The sequence below is a fragment of the Culex quinquefasciatus genome, chromosome 3 (assembly GCF_015732765.1).
Source record: "Culex quinquefasciatus strain JHB chromosome 3, VPISU_Cqui_1.0_pri_paternal, whole genome shotgun sequence".
Classification (NCBI taxonomy): Eukaryota; Metazoa; Arthropoda; class Insecta; order Diptera; family Culicidae; genus Culex; species Culex quinquefasciatus.
The window spans coordinates 157,492,218-157,517,621 of NC_051863.1; the positions used below are offsets into that span (position 1 = coordinate 157,492,218).

The following is a 25,404-nucleotide window of genomic DNA, read 5'->3' on the forward strand; positions in this document are numbered from 1 at the left end:
AGATATTTCCAAACCTTTTTTTATTCTATCGTAAATGTTCATCTCTAAAGCATCTATCACTGTTTTTTCTTGCATTAATGTTTGTGACCTCTCTCGCGAAGTCCGTTTCCCCTTTATATTATTATTTTATCACTTATGCCCTAGTAAGGAATATGTTACTCTGAATATTGTATAATAACACGATCCAACACTTTTATTTCCGTCCATCTTTTCGCTACATTTATATCAATTGATTACTCTACTATTGTTACTTTTGCTGCAGTTTTTTGCATGCTATTCGTACCTAGAGAAACATTTCTGTTCCTAATTAATTACTGGTTTCACTACTCCGAAACTGCTGTCTACAAATCTGTGTTTGCCGCGCACGGCCAATCAGTCTGTTTGTAACATCTGCGTTTTCCTTATTACAATCACTAAAATTTATTATTATTATTTTACTCTGATTGTTGTTCAAGCGATCAGAAACCGGGCGCACAACAAAATACTTTCCTGTTAACTAATCATTATTGGCAAAATAGCGATTGTATTCGTTACGACGAAAAATAAAACACAAATTAAACGTTAAAAACACAAACTAAAAATGCATCGACGAGGTATTTGGAGGTGTTCGGCTTAAAACGGAACTACGTACGGCGCAAACTGTTATTGCAAGGTGTCACCTTTTTGTTTGGTGTTTTTTTTAATTATAATAATTTTAAAAATAAACCTAACTGCTAAAACGTACTTTCCTGGAACGGTTCACAGCTTGTGTACAGACAAATTGACGAAAGGTGAAATGAGAATTATTTTGAGTAGAAAAAATAATTAGCTTTTGCAACGGGTGAAGCTTGGCTTGGAAGCTTGCAAATGGGAGGAGCCTAAACAATCAAAATATTTCATCGCCTGCGATTTTTTTTATTATGTGTGCATTTAAGTTGCTTTCAGACGCATTGCAATCTTTTTTTTAATAGTTGGATCTTTGCCAAAAAATTATATATAAAGAAGTTTTTTCAGGAATCAAAAAATTGAAAAAAGGCGTGGCCAAAGAAGTCAAGGCATTGAAGTGGGCGGAGCCTAAATTGCATTAGCTTAAAAAAGGGAGATTAAAAAAAAATAAATTGGCTTTGGATGCAATTTTAAAGAAGTTTCTTTTTACAGAATGATGTTGCAAATATTGCGAATTTTCAATTGTTATAAAATTTCTTCAAAAAGCGTATCTGCTTCACAAAAAAGGCGGAGTCTAGACCATAAAAATAATACATTGCAATTTCTGATACAAGAACATAAAATAAGTAGTTTAAAAAAGAAGTTTAAATTAGTCAAGTTTAAAATAGGCGGAGCTATGGTCTGCAAGTAGGAGGAGCTAACACTGCCAAAGGTGAAAATAGGCGGAGCTTAAGACCAATAAGGAATTTTGAAGAATAGGTTTTGCCTAGTGTAAAACGATGTATTACGTCAATTTGTCCTTCCCAGAACCTCAAGGAATGTTTCTTTCACATCACAATTCACACCGGAAAACAAAACTTACCGGCTTTAAGTAGACGACTCCGCCCGCCCATCAGTGCAGCAGGTTCGCCGAGTGGCTGAAAACCGTCGTCTCGTACTCGTTGTCCTCGTCGTCGTCGTCGTCGTCGCCCCCTTCTTCGTTCACGTGCAAAATCGTGCTGCGATTGTTGGCGTGATGATAATGGTTATTCCTGTGCTGACCTCCGTTGCGGCCTCCCAAGTGGCCGTTGGAGGGCGCCAGCTCGCCACTGAGTAACGATTCCGCGTCCTCGTCGTAGCAGCGAACCGGATAGCTCACTCCGTCACCAACGCTGAAAGTTTAGAAGATTTTTTTTGGTGAAAATTTAATTTTTATTCACAACATGTTGTTTTAAAATTAAATTTAAATGAAGAATCCCATTTTTATCAACTTAGATTTTATTTTCTCATCAAAATCCATTTTTTGTTGTTACCACTAACTACTAATTTGTATAAAGATTTCTTGTGCTAATAGTTACGATTCTGACGATCTTACAACAAGCTAACGGCTAGGAAATTTGTTAGATTTAACAGTATGTCTCCTGCATTACCCAGTAGGAATTGTAGCAGAACTATTAGTAGTTGTGAGATAGTAACAGTTTTAATAATATCAACATTTGTTTATTGTTATCCATTGTTTAGTTTGTAGTTTCTGCTTTGTTAGGAAGTTGAATGGATTGTATCGCGAGTTGATGATGGAGTTTTGTTTTCTGTTGGTTTGATATTTTTTTCCTGAAATATTTTCATTATTTTTGCTTTAGGCAAAACCTATATTTCTTAAATAAATTGAATAAGTCTCGACATAAAATTCAGTACGGCTACACGACTATTTCAAAATTTAGGACAAGTATGTTTGTGTCTATAGCACCTTATGTTTCAGTAAATTGGAAAAGGTAAGAGATGCGAACTTCGGTTTGGTGATGCTGCGCGCAAAATAAACAAGGTAAACGCATAAACTTTTGAAAGATGAGATTTTAAAAAATTGATTAAATTTGAACATTTGCCAGAAAAATGTCATCGGTTTTTTATCCTGTTCAGTTTTTAGCATGCCAAACAGGATTTCTGAACAAAAATATTTAATTTAAAAAATGCAGCTACAACCGTTTTTGGTTCAATTTGGCACCAGACTTACAAATTTTTAAATTAAAAGATTTTGGAATTTTTGAAAATTTTCGATGTTTAGTATCGCTAACATTTTTTTTTTCGAGAAAATATTTGTTTTCTTCAAATCTAACATTTTTTGAAAACGAATGATTGCAACACAACTGAACTAGTGTAAAATGCATTTTAAAACACTTTTTGCATTCAAATGTTAAAACTATGGCTTGTTTTTTTTTCAATTTTCATATTTTTTGCTCCCCCTTCCCTTTTTAGTTTGACATCCCTTTTACGCGGAGTTCACACACACTACCAAACTTTTGTTTTAATAGAGTGCGTGAGCGTCGTGTAAAAAGTGACAGTTTGTCACTTTTTAGTTTGACTTTGACCAACCAACGCGTTGGTTGCAACGGGGTACAAACTAAAAAAGTGCCAAACGAAAAAGTGACCCACCACCGGAGGTTGAGTGTATTTGCATTGGAATTATAGCAAAAAAATAAAAAAAAATGATTTGACAAGACAACATTTTTTGATGGATCAACTATGGTCCCCTTGGAACGAGCTGTCAAGTAGGATCTTTTCTGTCAATAAGGGCCGCAAAGTAAATTTTATAAATTTATTTAAAAATCCATTTTAAATCCTTTGTGGTCGAACAAAGTGTCATTGTACGCAGAAAAATAAGCTTTATCGTTGTGAACAATAATATTACCAATTTAAGCGTAATTTTAGGACCCAATTGTCAAGATTTTTTTTTTAAATTTAATTACATTTTTGTGGATTTTCTAATCGGTTTGGTGTAGGTTTTAATTGGAACGGAAAAAATCAGGATTTTTAAGGTCTGATTACTGAGAGTTGAATTCCAAAAAAAAACGTATTTTTAATTTTCGAACATTTGTTATACATGTTTTAGGTGCAAAATCTGGTAACGGTTCCAAAAATACTGTCAATCTTTATGAGCATTAGCATGAGAGACCACCCATGGTTGCCCCTCCGTTGCTGAACAGAACCGTAATATCCTTTCAGCACTACTGATCATAGGCTTCGACTATCAAGTGGTGTTTCCCTTATCAACAGCATGTATGAATGCGCCGAAAAGATAAAACACCATGATTGCCAAAACTAGATCAGTTGCGAATAGGTAACAGTCATTGGCCACCAGCGGCGCCCGCCATGTCAGTTTGTAGATCACGATTTTTAAGAGACGGGAATTTTAGTTAGTTAGCGCAGGTTGCTATAAGGGCAGCTGATTTACTCTGTGCTTACACCCCACAAGCACCAGGAACCTGAAAATTTGTTAGTAGGATAAGGTATTTGGTCAGGATTCATCAGAAGATGATGATGCGACCCAAAGTCATAGTGTTTGTTGAATGGTATTATGTAATATTCTCAAGGCAAGTAATCGGATGCTGCTTATGAGACATTTCCCGTTTATCGTCTGTTAACTTTTAATTGAAATGGTTTAATCATAGACAGCCGGCTGTGGAAAGATAGAACCCAGATCATTTGTAATTAAAGAATGACGAATTTAACAGTCTGACTTTTAAATTGAGATGTTTTTACGAGTTTTAAATGATTGATGTTTAGTGAGGTACTGATTAACGAAGCGAACGACGTGCAGAAATGGTATCCTACGGTTTTGTTGTTGTTGCACACCGACGACGAACGCGAAAAATCTTGCGACCCGGGAGAAAGGCATCGCAAATCGAACTCGAAAAATATTGTCAAACTTTATTTCTAAAAATATGTTTAAATACTGTTTCTTGTAAGATGTAACATTTTTAGAAAGGTATTTAAAATACCTGAGCCCAAAACGCTAAATATGCGAAAAAAAACCAAAAAAGAAGATCTTTGCAACCCTATCAAAAGTTATGAGAACTTAAGTGTTATTTAAACACTTTTTGAAGGCCGGATCTAAGACATTTTGATGAAAACATTGTCCGGATCTACCATGCAACCCATCGTTGGATGGATAATGGATAGACCTTTCCAACGCGTTCAAATTTTGAAGATTTGATAACCAGGTTTGTTACGGGAGAGTCGAAAAAAAATCCGCACTAAATCCGCGCCGTCCTAAAATCCGAAACCGCGCGAAATCCACGCCATATAAAAAAATATCGCGACCAACATTTTAGATATTTTATTTTTTAATGAAGAAAAACTAATTCAGGAAGTATTTGATTAAAAAAACTCGTTTTATGTTTAAAGGCTCCAAAAGAATGAAATTAATAAATCCATTTTAAAAAAATATCAAGAGACGGTCAAGGCATGGGTCATGAAAACAAAATTCTTCAAAATAGAAAATACAATATTTAAAAACCAAAAAAATTAACTTCAAAAATATAACCTCAAAATTAAATCAAAACCTAAAATTATAATATGATAAAAATTCAAATTTCGAAAGTCTAAATATTCAAAATCTGTGAATTTTTATACAGTTTTTAATCAAAAATCCCCGCCAAAATTTCACTCCGAAAGAAATTTAATTTCTGATATTTAAAATAATGTCTTCTCATAATTTCAAAATCTCTTCAAAAATTGTGGAATTCAAGAATTTAAGAACTAAAAGTTTTAAAATAAAAACATTTAAGAATTTACGAATTTAAGAATCTAAGAACCTAAGAATCTAAGAATCTAAGAATTTAAGAATTTAAGAATTTAAGAATTTAAGAATTTAAGAATTTAAGAATTTAAGAATTTAAGAATTTAAGAATTTAAGAATTTAAGAATTTAAGAATTTAAGAATTTAAGAATTTAAGAATTTAAGAATTTAAGAATTTATGAATTTAAGAATTTAAGAATTTAAGAATTTAAGAATTTAAGAATTTAAGAATTTAAGAATTTAAGAATTTAAGAATTTAAGAATTTAAGAATTTAAGAATTTAAGAATTTAAGAACTTAAGAGTTTAAGAATTTAAGAATTTATGAATTTATGAATTTAAGAATTTAAGAATTTAAGAATTTAAGAATTTAAGAATTTAAGAATTTAAGAATTTAAGAATTTAAGAATTTAAGAATTTAAGAATTTAAGAATTTAAGAATTTAAGAATTTAAGAATTTAAGAATTTAAGAATTTAAGAATTTAAGAATTTAAGAATTTAAGAATTTAAGAATTTAAGAATTTAAGAATTTAAGAATTTAAGAATTTAAGAATTTAAGAATTTAAGAATTTAAGAATTTAAGAATTTGAGAATTTAAGAATTTAAGAATTTAAGAATTTAAGAATTTAAGAATTTAAGAATTTAAGAATTTAAGAATTTAAGAATTTAAGAATTTAAGAATTTAAGAATTTAAGAATTTAAGAATTTAAGAATTTAAGAATTTAAGAATTTAAGAATTTAAGAATTTAAGAATTTAAGAATTTAAGAATTTAAGAATTTAAGAATTTAAGAATTTAAGAATTTAAGAATTTAAGAATTTAAGAATTTAAGAATTTAAGAATTTAAGAATTTAAGAATTTAAGAATTTAAGAATTTAAGAATTTAAGAATTTAAGAATTTAAGAATTTAAGAATTTAAGAATTTAAGAATTTAAGAATTTAAGAATTTAAGATTACCCAAATTTTTGGTATTTTGAATTTCAGATTGCTAAAATTTTGAATTTCGAAATTTCAGATTTTTTAAATTACGATTTTAGAAATTTCGAAGAAAAATTATATGTATTTTGATTTTTTTTTGTTATAATAAAAACTATCAAAACAATTTTCTTTTCGAATGTTTAAAATTCTGAATCTTTGAATTTGGAATGTTCTGATCTTTTTATTTTCGCCAAGAATGTTTAAATTTAGAAAAAAAATATTTTTGCCGATTAAATTACATTCCAAAATTCGAAAGTGGAAGCCACCTTCTGTTACGTCCAATCAAGCTCATATTTGGCGCCCACCAGAACAAGCCCCAATAATAGTTTTTGTTAAACATTCGAATGTCTATATCAGCGGGAAAAGTTTCGATTTACAAAATTAAAAATTGAATAAATCCAGTATAAAATTAAAAATAAATAAGGTTAAAAATCATTACTCTAAACTCAAAAGAAATTAAATATTCAGAGCCAGAGATGTTAAGAAATGACAAGAAACATATAAAAAATAATTTCTACATAACCTTCATCTTCATTTTTCGACGTTTCGTACTAAGAAAATACAAACAAACATTTTCAGAAGAAAATTCAATTAATAAAAATTATGAAATTCTTGCACTCAAAGGAAAAAACAAATTATCGTAATTCCTGATAATATTTTTCTTAATAACTTGAAAGTAATTCTATATCTCTCAATTGATTTATTTATCAAAATTGCCATCCGCGCGAAATCCGCGCCTGAGCAAAATTAGCCAGCAAATCCGCGCCAGATCCGCGCTATCCGCGCGAAACGCGCCATCCACGCGATCCGCGCCGTTCGTAACAACCCTGGATAACCCTATCTAAAATTTTGAGCACTTAAGTATTATTAGACACCGTTAAGAAACTGAGTCTCAGATATTTGATAAAAATATTGTCGTTGGAACGTTTTTTACAGAAAGATTGAAGGTCTGAAAACTCTATCAAAAGAAATTAGTAATAAGTTCAACTGAATGAATATGAAGAAGGCACCAACCACCTAATGGTGTTGTAACCAGCGATATCTCGGAAACAATTAGTTTGATTAAATAAACTTTTGAGAAATTTGTTGCTCTTTTCAATGAAAATAATATCGGATGATAAATGTTCAACGAAGCTTAGGACGAAATTAGGACATATTAAGTAACGATGAATTGTCTACTGGTTTTGGTAATGAAACATGTAAACTTAAAGCTTTAGGGCTTAAAATAAGCTAAAGATTCAACAAACAAACCAAACATATTTTGAGTAAGTATTATTAAAACCGTTTTCCATTCCACTGAAACATGAAGTAATTTGATAAATGATAAATTGCGTAGTCTTACTTTTTTTTATCTTGGTAAGATCTAGTTTTTTTTAATACTTGATCAAATTAAAATTTAGATGCTAAAAATTCAAAGATGGTTATAAAAAAGGGGTTTCTAAACTAAATGATAGTCAATTGCTAGAATACTGCTGAGAACATTTATAATGATAGTTCAAATTCCATTCTTTATCTATTCAATTAACGATTGAAACTTCAGTTACACCTATAATAGAACGGTACGTATATCCTAACATTTTAAAGCATCTTGTACGTGTTTGATTGATTTGCACACACAGTTGGTAGATTTTTGGCCACATAGTCATATCGGGACATCGAGGCCGCCAGCACAAAGTGCAACTCAGCAAATTGCCATTGCAAAAAAGGAAAGAAAAATTCTCTTCTACGCCAATTCTTACTCTCAGATACTAAGTCGTAACCCCAGAACAACACTTAAGCTTAAGCCGGTACGGAAATCGCAAATCTCGTTGAAACGAAAAACCAAATCGATGAAGCTCTCTCTCTAGCCACACAAGGTTCTTTCCCTTCTCTCTTCCCCCTCGTTCACACAACATCCTCCGGACGCCGCCTTCCCCCTGCCACATCCCCATTCGGGACGGTTCCGTTGTGGCGCACCGGCGGAACCACCGGAGCCTGCACATTATCGTACAGATGATGGTGGTGATTGTACTTGTGCTCGTTCACCGTTTCCAGCTTGGAGGTCGTCGTCGTCGTAAATTCCTCGCCATCATTCTCGGCGCCGTCGTCGTCGTTGTGGTTCCGGCGGCCAGCAGCGGAAATGGGCGGAGGCAGTTGTAGCGGCTGCTGGTGGTGGTGGGACGGGGACATTACCAACGTGGTCATCCCCGGGGGTGGTGTGGATGCTGCCAGGTGGGACGCATGAACCGGATAGACCATGCCATCCCCGAGGCTACAAGTAAATCGAACGGGAAGAGAGGCAGAGAGAGAGAAAAAAAAGGATACGTTCAGGTTCTGGTCTCTTGTTTGGTTCGAATATAAGTTTGTTTAAAAGGATATAGGGGGGATTCACTTCCAAAAACGTTGCAAAGTAATGGAATTATTTGTAAATGGGAAATGGATTGTGCAAAACCGGTGTGTGTTAGAGATCACTCAAAACGTGTGAGAGCAGCGAATGCGTTAGAGAATGTAAGTAGCAGTTCCATGATTTCTTTCTAAATTCTAAATGTTAGACTTTTGTTAAAAAGTATGGAATAAAGTTTAACACACAAAGTACAAAGTTCAATTGCACAAGAAACATATGTAAATTTACACATTTTTAAAGATTATATTACACATTTTTACACAAAATCTGTCCACATTCCTTGATTTTTCATACTGTTCATAGTTTACATTTTTAAAATGTTGTTTAAACTTTTCTTTGGGTTACGACTCAGTCACTGTTAATAAACAATAATTTATTCAACTCTTTTTCTATGTGTTGTGTTTAATGCGATGGCAAATAATTTACATTATGTTGCTGGTAAAAAATAGAACCTATACATAGGGAATCGAAATGTTCTGGGAGTAATTTCAAACACCCAAAGTCATTCAAATTTAAGGTTGAAAAACTTGTAGTTTTTCTTTCGAGCTGACACTTTTCTTATACCGCACAAGCACAAACATGACATAAACTACCAGATTATTATCAACAACAGTTTTACAATACTTGTAATTGTTATAAGTCTCGTTTTTTTGCCAAAACCATTTTAATTGATTCCAACCTTGTTCTTGCATGAACTTGTTTCTCGATTGGAACCCCGATTTGACAGTTCGATTGGAACCCTGAGAGTGACATTTCGAGCCAAACATTTCATTAGGGCACAAAACCAAAACGTAAACATTCGGGATTATTCCACCATACCATTCATTAGTACACTCCCTTCATGCCCTCCAAGAATCAGATTGATAACAAACAATGTCCTATTGAAAAAATTAAAAACACAAAAGGGCACATAACCATGTTCACTGCAAACCAAAAAAAAATTCAAATGTGCCCTTTTATTTTTCGTTAGGTTCTCGTACTTGAGGAACTTTTTGTGTTATAAAGTGAACTTTGCATACATTCTTAACACTTATTCACTTAAAAAAAAATTTGGTTTACTTTTCACGAAGGATTTCTGCAGAGAAAAACTTCGTAAAAAACCATATTTAATACGGTCCCGTAGCTGCTGTTCAGCACACTTTTGAAGGATTTTTATGTTTCACATACCTTATCTACACTATTCAATCACAAAACTTCACCAATAATCAAAATTTCTACTAAATTCCTCATTATTTCTAACTAAACAAAAGGGCCCGTAAACATCATTCAAAACAACAATCCGCTGACAGCGCTTTAGTGCCCTTTTAGCTCTCTTCGAAATTGCATTTAGAAAGGGCCCATTATGAACAACAGTTGGAAAGTTAAAAGGGCCCAATCACGATTTTTTTTTTAATTATGAGTTTTGTTGCGAAAATCAACAAAAATTAAGAAGCATTTAAGCAGAGTTGAGGATAATGATGTGTTTTATCGTATCATCAGTAAAAATACCATCAGTCAAGGCTCGATTTCGCCTCTCCATATCCAGGTTTTTAAGCGAAGATGGCGTTCGAATGGTGAACGCCCGAAATGTCAAAATCACGCAGTGGTACCAACATTACGGAACAAGTGTGCCATGGCATGACAGCCACATTTTTTTCTAATGTTGGTGCTACTGCGCGATTTTGACATTTCGGGCGTTCACCATTCGAACGCCATCTTCGCTTAAAAACCTCGATAGGCTCTCTAGTATAAAATCTCTCAAAGTAGCAACAGCAGCAGAAATTGCTTTAATTTCTCAATCAAAAACGTTACTTACTTACGTTACGTTACTTTTTTTTTATCTATTTTTAATCTATTGTACTCATTCTAAATGTTTTTTGATTACATAATTTTTATCAAAATATCGATGATCCGGATTAAAAGGTGTATAATTAACATTAATGTGGTCATAACTTTTGATAGGGTCAGATTTTCAATATTTTGAGCTCGTTGGAAAGGTCGCCTAATGGATCCGGACAATGTTTCTTCAACAACAAATCTGAGATCCGGCCATAAAAAAGAATATAAATAACACTTAGGGTATTTGTCCCTATTTTGGGCCTACACAGCCGAGCGCACTTTTTATTTGATGTATTCTCAAAGCCTGCTATAGGCAGGCTTGCTTGTATTACATGTATAAGTTGGTTTTTTAATGCTAATGCTCTTACTTAATCACATTTTTGACTATAATACTGTATATTTCTGCATAATCCCGAGAAACTAAAACATTTTTTGTCCCTATTTTGGGGATATTGCTTCTAGCATACGACCTTCTTTGTGCATATTTTCGGCCTACCTTCTAATTGGTTGAAACCTCGAAGCACGTGGCGATTTTTTTTTTTAAGTACGGTTCAGCCCCAGCTCGTACAGTACAGCCGCACAAATTCGGTCGACAAACATGGTCAATCATTGTGATGTTTTAAGCCACTAATCAACATTAGAACGATTGATTTCACTTGCATTACGTGCATAATTAGCTTGGACATGATTTATATCATTCTTTACGAGTTTTAAACATAACAAGCCCGTAATATGCAAGAAAGACTGTAACTTTTGAAAAGCGCACACACACTGTCACAATTTGTAGAAGTGTCAAATGGACTGAATATAGAGCAATTCTCTCCGAAATGGACGAAGTAGCTTTAATCAGTTATTTTATTGATTTGGTGGCAGTTTAGTGATTGTTTTTGCACTGGGATTGTGTAACCCACCAAAAAAACATATTGCCGGTGATTGGAGATTCGGGGGACGGCTCTCATTCGTGTGCTGAGCGATGAAAGCCGTGACGCTGAGTGTCAACAAGCGGTATGCAAAAGTGGTGAAAATTTTCGACCTTAAGCGGTATACGCACTTCGGAAGGAACCGGTCAAGAAAAAAATCAGCAGCGGCAGCGCAAGCAAGTCAGAGAGGGTGAAGAAAAGCCCCAAGAAATCGCTCCTTCTCCTTTGTTCTGCTGTTCGTAAAGCTGTTTCTTGACCCCTTTCCTTCCGATCTGCATACTAACCTTTATGGGCAACTAGCGATTTGCCAAGAAAAAAGTGAAGTATCATTATCAAGTGGCAGATTCCAGCCAGATTTGGTGAAATGCTCAATTTCGTTGAATTAAGTTTGGTAGACCCAAAATAGGTACTAGGCCCATAATAGGGACAAATACCCTAAAGGCTTTTAACTTTTGATAAGGTGGTCAGATCTTCAATGTTGTGAACTTGTTGGAAAGGTCATTTCATTGCTTTCTGTAAAAGAAAAACATAACGATTTTTCTTGCAAAAATCTCCCGTTTTGAAACTTCCGGACTTGAGTCAAAATCATTGTGTTGGCTGAGCAATTCCAGCCCAAAACAGGACATTTTTAGGTAGAGTAGAGTGGGGCAAAGATGCGCACCTATAGGCAATCGTTTTGTCACCGGTGACCATACAACATTTTTGATCCGTTGTATATACCAAATGGTACCCTTGTCCATGGCCTTCTAAACGTAGTACTAGGATTTACCACAAATCGCTTATATCTCGAGAACCAGGCAATTTCTCTAAAAAAATGAAGTGCACAACTTTGCCTAGTAGGCAGAAATACTATGTTTTAGTGATTTTGAATCAATTTTATCGGAAATAAAAGTTATCCAATGTGTTTGATTTTTTTTCATGCAAAAATGTATGGGATTACCTTTGCCCCGCGAATTTCTTTTTAGGAAAAATGATGGTAAAAAATAAGCAGAAGAGAAATTTCAAAAAATCTTTTAGGGGTAGCAAGGTAATTGGCTAGGCTAAACACTAGTTAAATGGTTACAAAGATTTCGAACCTGAAGTTATTGAAACCTTATTTTGTGAACATCAAATATTAGATCAAAATGGCCCAAAAGTAACTTTTCCCAATAACTATTACAAACTTTATTATTTCACTTTATATTTGTAAATACATAAAATTTATCATTTAAATATAGCTGTATCTCGAAGCCGTTGCATCGTATCAAAAAGTTGTCAAAGACAAACTTGTAGGAAAGTTGACGGGCTTTCCGAAAAAAATACACTGAATGAAAAAAAAAACACGCGACTTTTATGAGATTTTTTTATTTTCAAGTTCAAAAGTCAAATTTGAAGGTGACCCCACGATTTTTTTCGTTCAATTTTTTATGAGAAAAAATGATTTTACAAAAAGACTCTAAAAAATCCAGGATGGAATAAACCACAAAAATATTTACTGAAAATGTTTTTTAAGTGCTCTTAACGTCAAAATTTTCCCAAACTGAATACGGGAATCGATTCCAGACAATTTTACATAAATGTCTCCATTTTTACCATTATCCTATGTCCAATCCTTGGGAAAATACAACGATTTTAAAAATAAAAATGTCGGAAAAAATAGGGGGTTGGTTTTTGGCCATTTCTTTATAACATACCTGATTTTTCAGTCTCGTAAATATTTTTACCGGAAAGCTCTTCCAATTTCCCATAAGTTTGCCTCTGACAGCATTTCAATTGGATGTATGGGATTACAAATATAAGCTAATTACATTGCTCATAACCAAAAACAGAATACAGTAGTTGTTCGGTAACTGGGCGTTGTTTAACTGGGCTGCTTTTTAACTGGGCGCTCGATAACTGGACCGTAGCCCAGTTAAAAAGCAGACAAACGTCAAAAAACCAAAACAAACCAAAATGGCCGAGGGGTTAATGGATGCAAAAATCATATTCAATAAATAAAAAAACTTTATTCAAACTTTTGCTTAATTTCAAGTTACAAATAAAGAAATATGAAAAGTAAGCATTGTACACAAATTTGAGTAACTTTTAAAAACTTTTAAAAACTTTAAAAAGTGTTAGTAAATGATTTTTGATTTTTTTTGGGAAAGTTGCGCCATCCTATACACACAATTTTTGAACAAAAAAATTGTGGGCTCACCTTCAAATTTGATTTTTAAACTTAAAAATCAAAACATCTCATAAAATTGGCATGTTTTTTGTTTCAGTGTATTTTTTTCGGAAAGCTCGTCAAATTTCCTACAAGTTTGTCTTTGACCACTTTTTGTACCGATCGATGCACAGCAATATTTAAATTCCGGATTACAAAAATATTGCAAACACTTACGCCCTTCTCAAATGTCATTATCGAGTGAAACTGGCTCCATATACATAAAAATGTCTAACATAAGCGTAGGATAACATGTCTACAAAGATTCATTGAAATCGGAGAGGGCCGGTACATTCGATTCCCTATTTGACATGGAATTGCTCAGCATAACTTTTGGAGTACCGTAAACTGGGGTCAATCAGGACACATGGGGCGAATTGGGACAGCAGTTTTAACCATGTTGGAGCACAATATTTTGATTTTTCTGGTTGGTATCGGTTAGACCAGACTCAGGCCAACAGAATGTGTACATCCATTTCCAAATTTAAAAGCTTTAAGTGCTCTAGAAACTGCTGTCCCTATTCAGACTGTAGTCCCGATTCACCCCAGATTACGGTATTTAAATGATCTTGATAACTTTCAATAGCGACTTAACGGACTCCAAGACGGATCGAGTGAGTCAAAACGGATAAAATCGGTTCAGCCAGTCCCGTGATAATCGTGTGCAATTATGTTGATCAATGTTCCAAACAAAGCAGTATGTATGTATTTACAACGTCAACGGGTTCGTCTTGAATATTAAATTGGTGAAGGCTCAATTTGCTTTTTCATGGAAAAAGATTCTGTACAAATATTAGAGTTGCTTTAGGTGTTTATTTTTTCAACGTAACCCGTTAATTTCAAAGTACCAAAACACACCACGCCAAAGAGAATTAGGAAACCACTCAAAAACAAAACAGAAAAATACCAGATTGCCTTCACTCACCTGGTATACACCGGCACGAACCACAGCTTCCTGTTGTCCCCAAACACCTCCTGGAAGTTGTTCATCTTGCCGAGGCTGAATCCGTTCTTGTCCGGTCCACCGTACCGGAAGATTGGCGTGCGGAATGATTCTAAAAATGGACCAACTTTAGTGCAATTGGGAGCGAATTTGAAAGTAAACATTTACCAAGGGTTGTCCTATTCAGCAACACCAGGTAGACGTGATAGCCAAACAGGCTGACCAAACTGATGGCGAACATGAGCGACACGAAGAACAGAAACAGAATGTGGAACCGACCGTCGATTTTGCCCTAAAAAAGAAGGTTGTTAAAATATCCAGGCACTAATCGCTTCCCAACTCACCTCCCGCCCGCTGGCACTCCAAATCAGTTCCATGTACATGACGGTGCTGAACGCCACGTACAGACAGTACACCAGCGCGTACCCGAGGAACAGGATGAAGAACTTGTAGTTGGTAAAGTTGATGCAGTTGTTCACCCAGGGGCAGTGGTGGTCCAGCTTGAGGACGCACACGCCGCACACGCTGCAGTGGTGGGCCCGGTCCGGCTTGATGAGGCGACACTTTTCGCAAAAGCGGACGGACGCGTTCAGGGTGCGCGTCACGATCGGCAGCTGCTTCGCGAACGCCTCCAGGATTTGCTTCTGCTCGTCCTCGGACTGGGCCCGCAGCAGCCGGTCCAGCTCGGAGCGCGGCACGCGGAACTGAAAGGGGGAGGAAGTGTGAGATGAAGGTACGTGAGGGTGGGTCTACGAAAGGCATATGTAAAAGTTAGTTTCTGCTTTTTTCATTTTAAAACTTTGAAAAATATTTGCAACGGTCTTAAACTCATTTCTTTTTTTTTGTCATGTGCCCAAAGTTCAGCAACATCTGGCAAGCCTGCCAAATCTATCCAAATATCCTGCAAAATACACTGAAAGAAAAATACACACAACTTCTATGAGATTTTTTTTATTTTTAAGTAAAATTTGTAAAATAAAGTATTTTTTAAGAAAACTGTCTTAGATGTTGCAAAAAGTCTCACAAAAAATGCAAGATAGAGCAACTTCTTTAAAAAATTCAAAAATCGTTTTTTGAACCTGATTTTTTTAAGTGGCTTAACAGTCAAAATTTTCAAAACCCAATAGCGGGAATTGATTCACCGGACAATTTTACATAAAAGTCTCCATATTGATCATTGTCTTAGGTCCAACCCTGGTTAAGATCACGGGGATGCTACGGTTGTCATCTGCATACAATGTCACTGAAGCCTAAAAAGTACCAAAGTTTTGGTGTCTAGTGTCAAAATTATGGGGAGTAACATGACGAAAAGGGAGGAAAATCGAAATGACGAAAAGCATTTTTTCTATAATTGGGTACTAAAGCCCTATGTCAATTTCAATGTACAACGGTAAATAACACGATTAAAAACAATTTCTGATCACTTTTTTCATTTTAATGCAAAATTTTTTTTTTTTGACTAGACAACATTTTTTCGATGGATCAACTATGGTCCCCTTGGAACGAGCTGTCAAGTAGGAACTTTTCTGTCAAGAAGGACCGCGAGGTTAATTTTTCAAAATTGATTTAAAAATCCATTTTAAACTCTTTGTGGTCGTACAAAGGTTCATTGTACTCAGAAAAATAAGCTTTATCGCTGTAAACAATAAAATCAGCAATCTAAGCTTCATTTTAGGACCCAATTTTTGTTTTGTTAGTTAAAATTAAATTAAATGTGTACCATTATCCGGGGCAAATCGGGACACATGGGTGAATTAGGAAGTGATTTTAGCAATGTTTTTGCACAATATTTGGATATTTTTTATTGATTCAGTTAGAATAGACACAAAACAACAAAATTAGTTTCTAAATTTGAACTTTTATGTCTAAAGAAGCTGTTTATAGAAGGCTTTCAGGTCGAAAATTTACCAACACATTTAAACCACGGGGTACCATAGAAGTTGGTTTGTTTGACTCAAAAACATGCATTCTTGTAAACGTAAATGTGGTAAAATGTTCCATGCTTCCTCGAAACTATATGGTGAGCTCCACGACGTCCCAAACAATGCCCTGTTCGTGAACTCGCTCTTAAGGATTCTCAACAACATGGTTGAGCTCACATATTTGTTTAACCGACTCAAATTGTAGATTAAAATTAAAATTATGATGATCTGTAAATTCATTACAATGGAGCATTTCCATTCGAGCGGTTTTTGCTTTTTTTCTACAATGTATTTCTTATGGAACGAACTGTCAAAAACTGCTCGACTGCGGGTACTCCATTTGCGGAAGACATTTCAGAGGATTTAAATAAGACACCTGCTGGGAAGATTTGCCTGAGACCTGATGCTAGAAATATATTGTTGTTGGCGGCATTTTTGTTTTATTTTAATGAAAAAAATCATTCTGAGCAGCTACTGAATTTTTTTTCCAGAAAAATTAAATAAGATTTAATATATTTTGATTTGTGACCCTCTGAAATGATAATCCCGAAACAGCGCCACCAAACATTTTGTGACGGCTTCAGCAAGCTACGTCAGTACCACGAGCCTGGTTAAGATTCAGCGGTTTTAAAAATAAAATTGTTTGAAAAACAGAGATGTTGACAATTTTTTGTGGTGTTCGTCCATTTCTCCAATTTCCCATTAGTTTGCCTTTGACAGTGTTCCATTCCTATTAATTATATTATTGATTTTCAATTTTAGAAATGCAATTAAGCTTTTACTCCCAACTTCTGAAAATCAAGTATCACATATAGAAATGGCCGAAAATCACCATGCCCAAAGTATCCTTTTAAACCCGTTTTATCTTCACCAGAATTGGACTCAGGACAATGTTTAATATGGAGACTTTTATGTATTTTTTTCTGGAAAATCTATTCCAGCTATTGGGTTTCGGAAATTTTAAACGCAAAGAAACAGTTTTTTTTTTGGGAGGTTGCTCATTCCTCCGAATTCTTTTTGTAACATCTTATGCTATTGTCACTAAAATTTTGAACGATTAAAATCGTAGGCTCACCTCCAAATTTGAACTTTAAACATAAAAATCAAAAAATCTCATAGAAGTGGAGGTGTTTTTTCTCTCAGTGTTTTTTGCCTTCCTCACTGAGGTAAGGCTATAATCCTGCTCAAAAAATGAACTTTTGAAATACAGCTCGTAGACCTATATTCATGTATACCTATCGACTCAGAATCGAAAACTGATCAAATGTCTGTGTGTGTGTGTGTGTGTGTATGTGTGTGTGTGTGTGTGTGTGTATGTATGTATGTGTTGAAAATTCTTGCCAAGTTTTCTCAGCACTGGCTGGACCGATTTTGATCAAACCGGTTGCATTCGACTTGGTTTTGGGTCCCATACATCGCTATTGAATTGTTTGAAGTTTCGATAAGTAGTTCAAAAGTTATATATAAAAATGTGTTTTCACATTTATCCGGATCTCACTTATATGCATGAAAACTATGTCCGGATCCATCATCCAACCCATCGTTGGTTAGGTAATCAAAAGACCTTTCCAACGAGTCCAAAACATTGAAGATCTGGCAACCCTGTCTCGAGTTACGACCACTTAAGTGATATTTATGTACTTTTTTGAAGCCGAATCTCACTTAAATGTATGTAAACGCAGTCCGGATCTATCATTTGACCCATCGTTGGTTAGGTAATCGAAAAACTTTTCCAACGAGTCCAAAACATTTAAGATCTGGCAACCCTGTCTCGAGATATGTCCTCTTAAGTGATATTGATGCACTTTTTTGAAGCCGGATCCCACTTAAATGTATGTAAACTATGTCCGGATCCACCATCCGACCCATCGTTGGTTAGGTTATTGAAAAACCTTTCCAACGAGTCCAAAACATTGTAGATCTGGCAACCCTTTCTGGAGTTATGATTACTTAAGTTATATGTGTGTACGTTTTTTTCTGGATTCGAAAAATAGCTTAAATATGTGTCCAAACCACGCATATTACCCATTGTTGGTAAAAAGTGAGGAAGGCATCAACCGCATAGGTGGATTAAGTTAGTTTTTTTCAGAGATCCCGTCAAATTTCCTACAAATTTGTCATTGTCCACGTTGCAACGGCTTCGAGATAGTCACAGCAATATTAAAATTACGAAATACAGACATATAAAAAACGCTATTCTCAAATGTCATTCTCGAGTGCAACTGGCACCATATACACAAAAAAAACTTATATACGTCTAAGATATCATGTCGAAAAAGTATAATTGATATCGGAGAGGGTCGTGAAAATTCTATGACCGTAACATTGATTTTTAGAAAAGATAACATCTATTTCACTCAAAAATCTTGTATCATTGAAATTTTAAAGATTTTTGAAAAAGTACACATTTTAAAAAATAATTGCAACGGCCTTATCTGTTTTGGGAAATGCTGTTGCAAATAAATAAATGAATTAATTAAAAAAAGAAATTCTCGAAAAATATTTCAATACTTAATATTTTTAAAATTCTTCTTGATAGCTAAAGGATCAAAACAAAGAGTTTTCAATAGATTTTCATTAATTTGAATTTATTGCGAAGAAGAGTTGAACCAGCCTCCGGCTGAAAACTCTATAATAAATAATACATAAAAAAATTGTTGCGAAATCCCAACACCATAATATCAAAAATAAATTTTACATTTTTAAGTTTAAACAATTTTTCAAGAAAATTTACGGAATTATATTTAATATCTAATTTTAAAAGATTTTTGTTTATCTAAGTTTTTTGAATTTCTTGATTTCCTGACCTCTTGACAGGGACAAAAAATTACAACAATTCATTAATTAATTGATGTTTGCAACAATTTATCAATTTATGAAAATTTATGTTTGCAAACATAAATCAAACAGTTAATATATTTCCTTTTACCATCTGACCAACCAAAGTCCAATTTAATCCGTTTCAGATAACAACAATCCTAGCAATAAAAAGGAATGCTTGCTCAATAATTTGCACACTTTACCTGCCCTATTTTTACGCCACCTCTCTTCCGAAGCATTTATCTTATCAAAAATTAATATTGACACAGAACCAGTGTCGTGCGTTTCTCCATAATGCATGGGATACCTTTATCTTTGTCTCCCTTTTATTTCCCCCAATCCCTGGTTGCACCCCAAATTTATAGCTTGAAACGCTTTTTTTTTTCCTCTCGGTTTCGATTCTTACCCTCGCCGGAACCCGGCCAATGTCGGTGAACACGGTCCGGTAGTAGGACCAAAGGAACATCACCAGAATCAGATGGTAGAACAGGAGAAACAGTATCCTCTGGAGTACGCCGGTGACGGTGACTGAAATTTAAAGAGAGAGCGAAAAACAAAGTGACAATGAAACAGAAAGTTTGCAAAATGCACCGCATTACATGGCTTTTTCAATTAATTATTATAATTGTTTAGTTTAGCAGGCATAATAAATAAAAAATAACAAAAAGAAAATTGTTTATGCGGCGGATCAAAAACGAACCAGCAAAAAAAAAAGTTGTTAACGTCAATCGCGAAGAAGGAAAGCCCATAATATGCTGCACATGCTTCACTCGTTTCATGGTCTGTTTGGCCGAGTGTCACGTTTTATCGGCTTTGGAGCATGCAAATATTACTACACACCAACGGCGGTGCTAGTGGTGGTGCGATTTGTGGGTGGGTGGAAAAGTGTACTTCATTCAGAAAGTCAATAAACCGACAGTGTTGTCAAACAAGTTAGTTACTATTTAGAGAATAAGAAATACTAAAAATAATTATTATTAAATGCAGATTTTTAACTTGAGTTCCAAAACGCGATCCACGACTCTTCGACGAAGTTGTAGGAAATTGAATTTCCTACAAGAATCTCACACTTGGATAATTTTGGGCTAGACCTGCGCCTTACCCGTAGGATGCCCAGAATATGGGACTTTTTCAAAACCTCACTCCACAAGCTGGATATTGTTCCATAAGCTAATTAAGACTCTATATCAGGGGTGCCCAAAGTATGGCCCGCGGACCTATTTTGAATGATCATGTAAAATGGCCCGTTTTCCACTTGTAAAGTGATTTTATACTTTTTCAAAATTAATGTTTATTTGAAACTTTGTCATGCTTTTTTTTAATTTTTGTTAGTAAAAAACTAATGATTTATGAATATTTTGATCCCCATTTTAAGACACAAATATTTTGTTCAAAAATCCTAATAATCAAAACAATTTCACACGTTTAAATGTGAGTGAAACTAGTAAATATCGTAAAAACTCATCAAGGGACCATCCATAAACCACGTGGACACTTTTTTGGGAATCTCAACCCCCTCGTGGACAATTGTCCATACAAATAAAAACTTTTTGTATGGACCGTGGACAATCGCCATACCCCCCCCCCCCCTAAAGTGTCCACGTGGTTTATGGATGGTCCCCAAACATTTTTGAAAATATTTGACTTAGGTAATAATCTGTAATAATTACAAAAATATAAGTATTCTATATTAATTTGAAAGTCATAAGGCTGGTACAAATATTTTTAAAAGTTTTTGTCAACCCCCCCCCCCCCCCCTTCAAAATTGGCCCGAAAAATCAGGGGGCAAAAAAAAATGTTTACAATAAACTTCAAAATTTCAATGAAAATTCAAGTGCAACCAACTGAAATCAAATTAAAATACATTCTCCTGCGTTTAAAATCATTTATAGCATGTTTGGGTTTATTAAAAAATCTTAAGATTTTTTGAAAATTTTCAATGCAAAATCTTTTTTTTCGATACAATTTTTGTTTTTGTCAGATCTTAGATTTTTTGAAAACTAATGATTGCAAAACAACTGAACTAGTGTAAAATGCATTTTAAAACACTTTTTTCATTTAAATGTGAAGACTATGGCTAGTTATTTAAATTTTTATATTTTTTTATTTCCCCCCCCCCCTCTTGACCTCGGCCAGGGCCGAGGGACGAAAATTTTTTTAAATATTTGCATCGGCCTAATAACCCTTTTCTAAACTGGTCCTCAAACTTAATTTGCACTTAGAAACCTTCTCTCGGGATTCCAACTCATGACAGTTGGATAACGAATCTGATTGACTTCATCTGATTCAGGCAGACAAAATGTTGAAATCGGAGGAAACATTTTACAAAGCTTTTCTCGACCAACCCTCCCCTAATTAAAAATTTGATCGAAAACTCAGGGGGGAAAATATTTTTTCAAAAGACTGCACAAGATTAATAAAAATTTAAGCGCAATCAACTGAATTCTATTAAAAATGCTTTCCTCTGCGTTTAGAATCATTTGAGCATGTTTGGGATTAATTATGTTTTTTTTCGTCGAATTTTACATTTTCTGAAAATAATGATTGCAATTTACCATTACGGATGCTTAAAACTATTTTTTTGCAATTCCGTCGTGAAACTACTTACTTTTCCTGTCATGCTTGAACGACGAAATAGCCTACTTTTCTGTACCAAAAATAACAGAATCGAATAGCAACACTTTTCAAAATAAATGCTGAAAAGTTCTACTTTTCAGCACTCAAATGGGTGCTGAAAAGTTGAACTTTTCAGCACTTGTTTTGAAAAGTAACACTTTTCAACATTTTTTTGATTTAAACGATTTATTGACAAAATACATGAAAATTTGACATAAAATTTCACTCATGGTGTGTTTTTTGGAATTGCAAAAAATGTTGTATGGAACTCGTTGCAAAACTTGATTTTTTCAGCAATCTTCGTATTTATCGAACTCGGTGAACCTCGTTGGATAAATGTACAACTCGTGCTGAAAAAATCCTCTTTTTGCAACTTGTTGCATAAACTACTATCAACATATTTTTTCATTGAAATGTTGAAGTTCTGGCTCTCAACAATTTTTCATCAGTCACACTTAGTTTAAAGATAAAATTAAGCTGTTACCGTCATCTGGGGCGAATTGGGATTTTTTGTGAGCTTCAAATTTGGCCCGGCCTTCAAAAACGTTGAGCACCCCTGCTCTATATGACATTGGTACTCGAAGGTGAAGTTTGTATCAGAAATATCGGAACCCGAGCAGTTGTAAATAACAAGGGAAATGCGTAATAAACCTTTCTCTGGTATCAATACGAAATTTTGGTATTCCTGGACCCTTTAAAATGTGTTTTAAGGATTAAGCAAGAGCATCATCACAGTAATTTAAGGTGTTGTTTTGTTCGATTCGGTTATCAAATTTAGGTTTTTGTTGTATTACAGTATTTTGCCCAATATTGACAAAGTAATTAATGTTCGTTTCGTTTTCGTTTTACGGAGCAAGGTGGGGGACGCGGCCTCAAGTCAGTCCAAGTCCGGTTTCTTGTGGAAAAAGGGTAGTGGCCGAACTAGTATTGCATACCAAATGAACACCACCGGAAGATATAGGGGATCGGGAGGGGGGAGGTGAAAGAAAATTAGTGTTGATGTGAGTAGTAAGAACTTGGATGATTTGAGCAGTTACGGTAATCTAAGTTTAACACTGAATAAAGAAAATCTGAAATTGTGATTCAAAGTAAGAAGGCCCGGATTAAATTAAATTATTAGTTAATTAAATAAGAAAATGTAACTAATCGGAGATCTATACAAAAGAAACCTATGATGTATTCCAAATTTAAAGGAAATAAAAATACTAGAGAAAAAAGATGAAAACTAACTGCCGACCTGTCACGTCCGTCAATAGTCTTGTCGTACATTACAACTAGAAACAGATCTGCCAATGAAATGTTACACTTCGTTCAAATCAACTAATCATTTAAGTCCAATTATTCATCTACGAAAAACTATCTAACTTTAATCACACTTTAATCAACAACCTAAACTAAACTGTCTGAAAGTAAATTTAATCTCAAATCCCCGAATGTTTTATAATAACGCCAAATAAGGTAAAGGATCTTGTTTTTAAACCAGTCTTGCCGCTTCCAAAAACCAATAAACATAAATGAATAGTTCATAAGTTGAACACTAGTAATTAAGACGACTATTTCATGCCTTTCATTTCATTAGGGCATAGAGCTTTGCAAACAAGAGTGCATCTCTATTATACCTTATGTAAACTGTCATTTGAGTGAAGGAGACACACTCCTGTTCACAAAACCCATGCGCCCTTTGAAATGTTAGGCTCCATTTGATCGTCAAGGCTCCAGTAGACCCTCGATTCGCAACAATGGTCGATACAACCATAATCCGAAAACCGTTAGTTCAACAGATTAACGAATTTTGTCCGATATCATCGCACTATTGATTGACCGAGACTCTATGGAAATTTTGACATATCAAAATGCTACGTAATAATATTTTTTTTAAATAAATTTCAAAATCTATTCTATCCTACAATGCCTAGAAGAGGCCTCTGTTTCTGTTGTGAGTAAGCGCTGGTTTCAGAGTTCATTTTTCAATTTAAAAGGGGTGGGAGACGACTAATTTGCTTCATGAACTCCTACTCGGCCTTGGGACCACCTCTTAAGACACTGATGGCTCCTAGCTAGGAATTAAACCTAGACACAGCGTCGAGGCCTGCTTCGCATGGCAAAAATGTTGGCTGGGGGGAAGTGATATTATCACGAAATTTTATTTTAAAGCCAACATTGCTAACGGCGTCGAGGTCCTTACTCATGCCCAAGGATTGACAAAGTAATTAATGTTGCGTTGAAATTATGTCCGAAAGCGAATGCTTTCCTTGAAAACCGAAAACTTCAAACTTGAATGAAATGAATTTTTTTTAAAAAGAAATCTTAGTCAGGATATCAAAATTTTGGTATTAGTGTTAGTATTTTATCATATCCCTCTGAAGCTATGGGAAAATTTGACCAGTTTTGACAAGGATCGTTGAATGTCGGGATCCCAAATTATGGTATTTTTGCTTTGATAGTTTTATTGAAACTTTTGTTTCAGTTTCATTTAATTATAATTTTTTCAGCAATTTTTTAGATGCTTGGCCAAGAAAGAACTTCCAACATATGCCGTTCGTCTATGACAGATGTATTCGATGTGGCGAAGAATTTTTTTCCTGCTGCATATGGAGCATTGTGATGTCATTTCCGTTTTTTTGTCATTGGCTAGGCTAAAAAAACTGCATAGAAACACCCAATTTTGATATAACTAGTGCAAATGACAGCACCCAAAAAATGCCCTTGACCTAGACTATTTGAAAGGTAAAATACCTTGAAATCATACCAAAATCTTGTAATGTTGTATGTGGAGGATCATAGCAATACAGTAGCTTGACCAGGCTTTGACAGAAGGGGGGAGCACACGCATAGGATATTCCAAGGACGTGGGAATACCATTAAAAGCAATGCTCCCTGTTAATTGCTCAAGTAATACCAAAATTTGGTATTCCCGTGTTATTTAACCCTGCTCGGGAAAAATGTGTAATAAATTCAATTTTCATAAGGAGCTATTACACTACGGCAAACAAACAAACAAACTCGTACTTTTTGACAGTTTGCCAGCTTTGTTTGTTTGTACAAATGTCGTGCCTTGTTTGCGAGTTTTCCGCAAACAAGTTTGCAAGTTTGACAAACTGTCAAACACGAAAAAGTGCGAGTATGTTTGTTTGTTTGCTTGCGGTAGTTAAATGGCTACTTTACGGTTTGGTCTACACAATGCGCCACTCTTAACCTAATATTCAAAAAAAAAATATATATATATTTTCATTGGCTCTACAATTTTGTAGAACAAACCAAAGCTGTAAAACTTGATCCTGAACAGTTATTAGTGATTAAAAAATGTAATTTTTGCATGAAATACATTTTTCACCAATTTTAGGCACGGGTATCAATGGGTTGAACTCAACAAATTTTGATCAAAATTAGCACAAATTCTTAAAACAACTCAAAAACCGTTTTCCTTTTGTATAATAAGTAGTAAATTGAAATAAAAAATAATTAAGATTAGAAAAATGCTCACATGTAAATTTAAATGTTTTAAGTTAGAAACTTTCTTCAGTTTTGTTTTTATTGTTATTTTTTGTTAGTGATCACTGATCTTTTTTTTACATGGGGAATCTCTTTTTTTTCTAGCTTGACCGCATGCACGGCGTAAAAC

At 34.5% G+C, this 25,404-nt stretch overlaps 1 protein-coding gene across 2 annotated transcripts in view; it reads right to left on the bottom strand.

Moving 5' to 3' along the window:
* LOC6036250 (palmitoyltransferase ZDHHC20-B) overlaps positions 1-25,404 on the bottom strand; it is a 26,668-nt gene continuing 1,264 nt past the window's right edge. Inside the window, exons 2-6 of one of the 2 annotated variants that reach the window (XM_038262668.1) lie at positions 19,573-19,694; positions 14,769-15,128; positions 14,593-14,716; positions 14,407-14,536; positions 1-1,796 (exon numbers count right to left, since the gene is read on the bottom strand). In XM_038262668.1, coding sequence (XP_038118596.1) covers positions 1,538-1,796; positions 14,407-14,536; positions 14,593-14,716; positions 14,769-15,128; positions 19,573-19,694 — 995 coding nt within the window. In that variant the 3' untranslated portion in view covers positions 1-1,537. Of the gene's footprint in view, positions 1,797-7,891; positions 8,427-14,406; positions 14,537-14,592; positions 14,717-14,768; positions 15,129-19,572; positions 19,695-25,404 lie in introns of those variants that run through there. The other variant, XM_001846266.2, reaches the window with a different exon arrangement.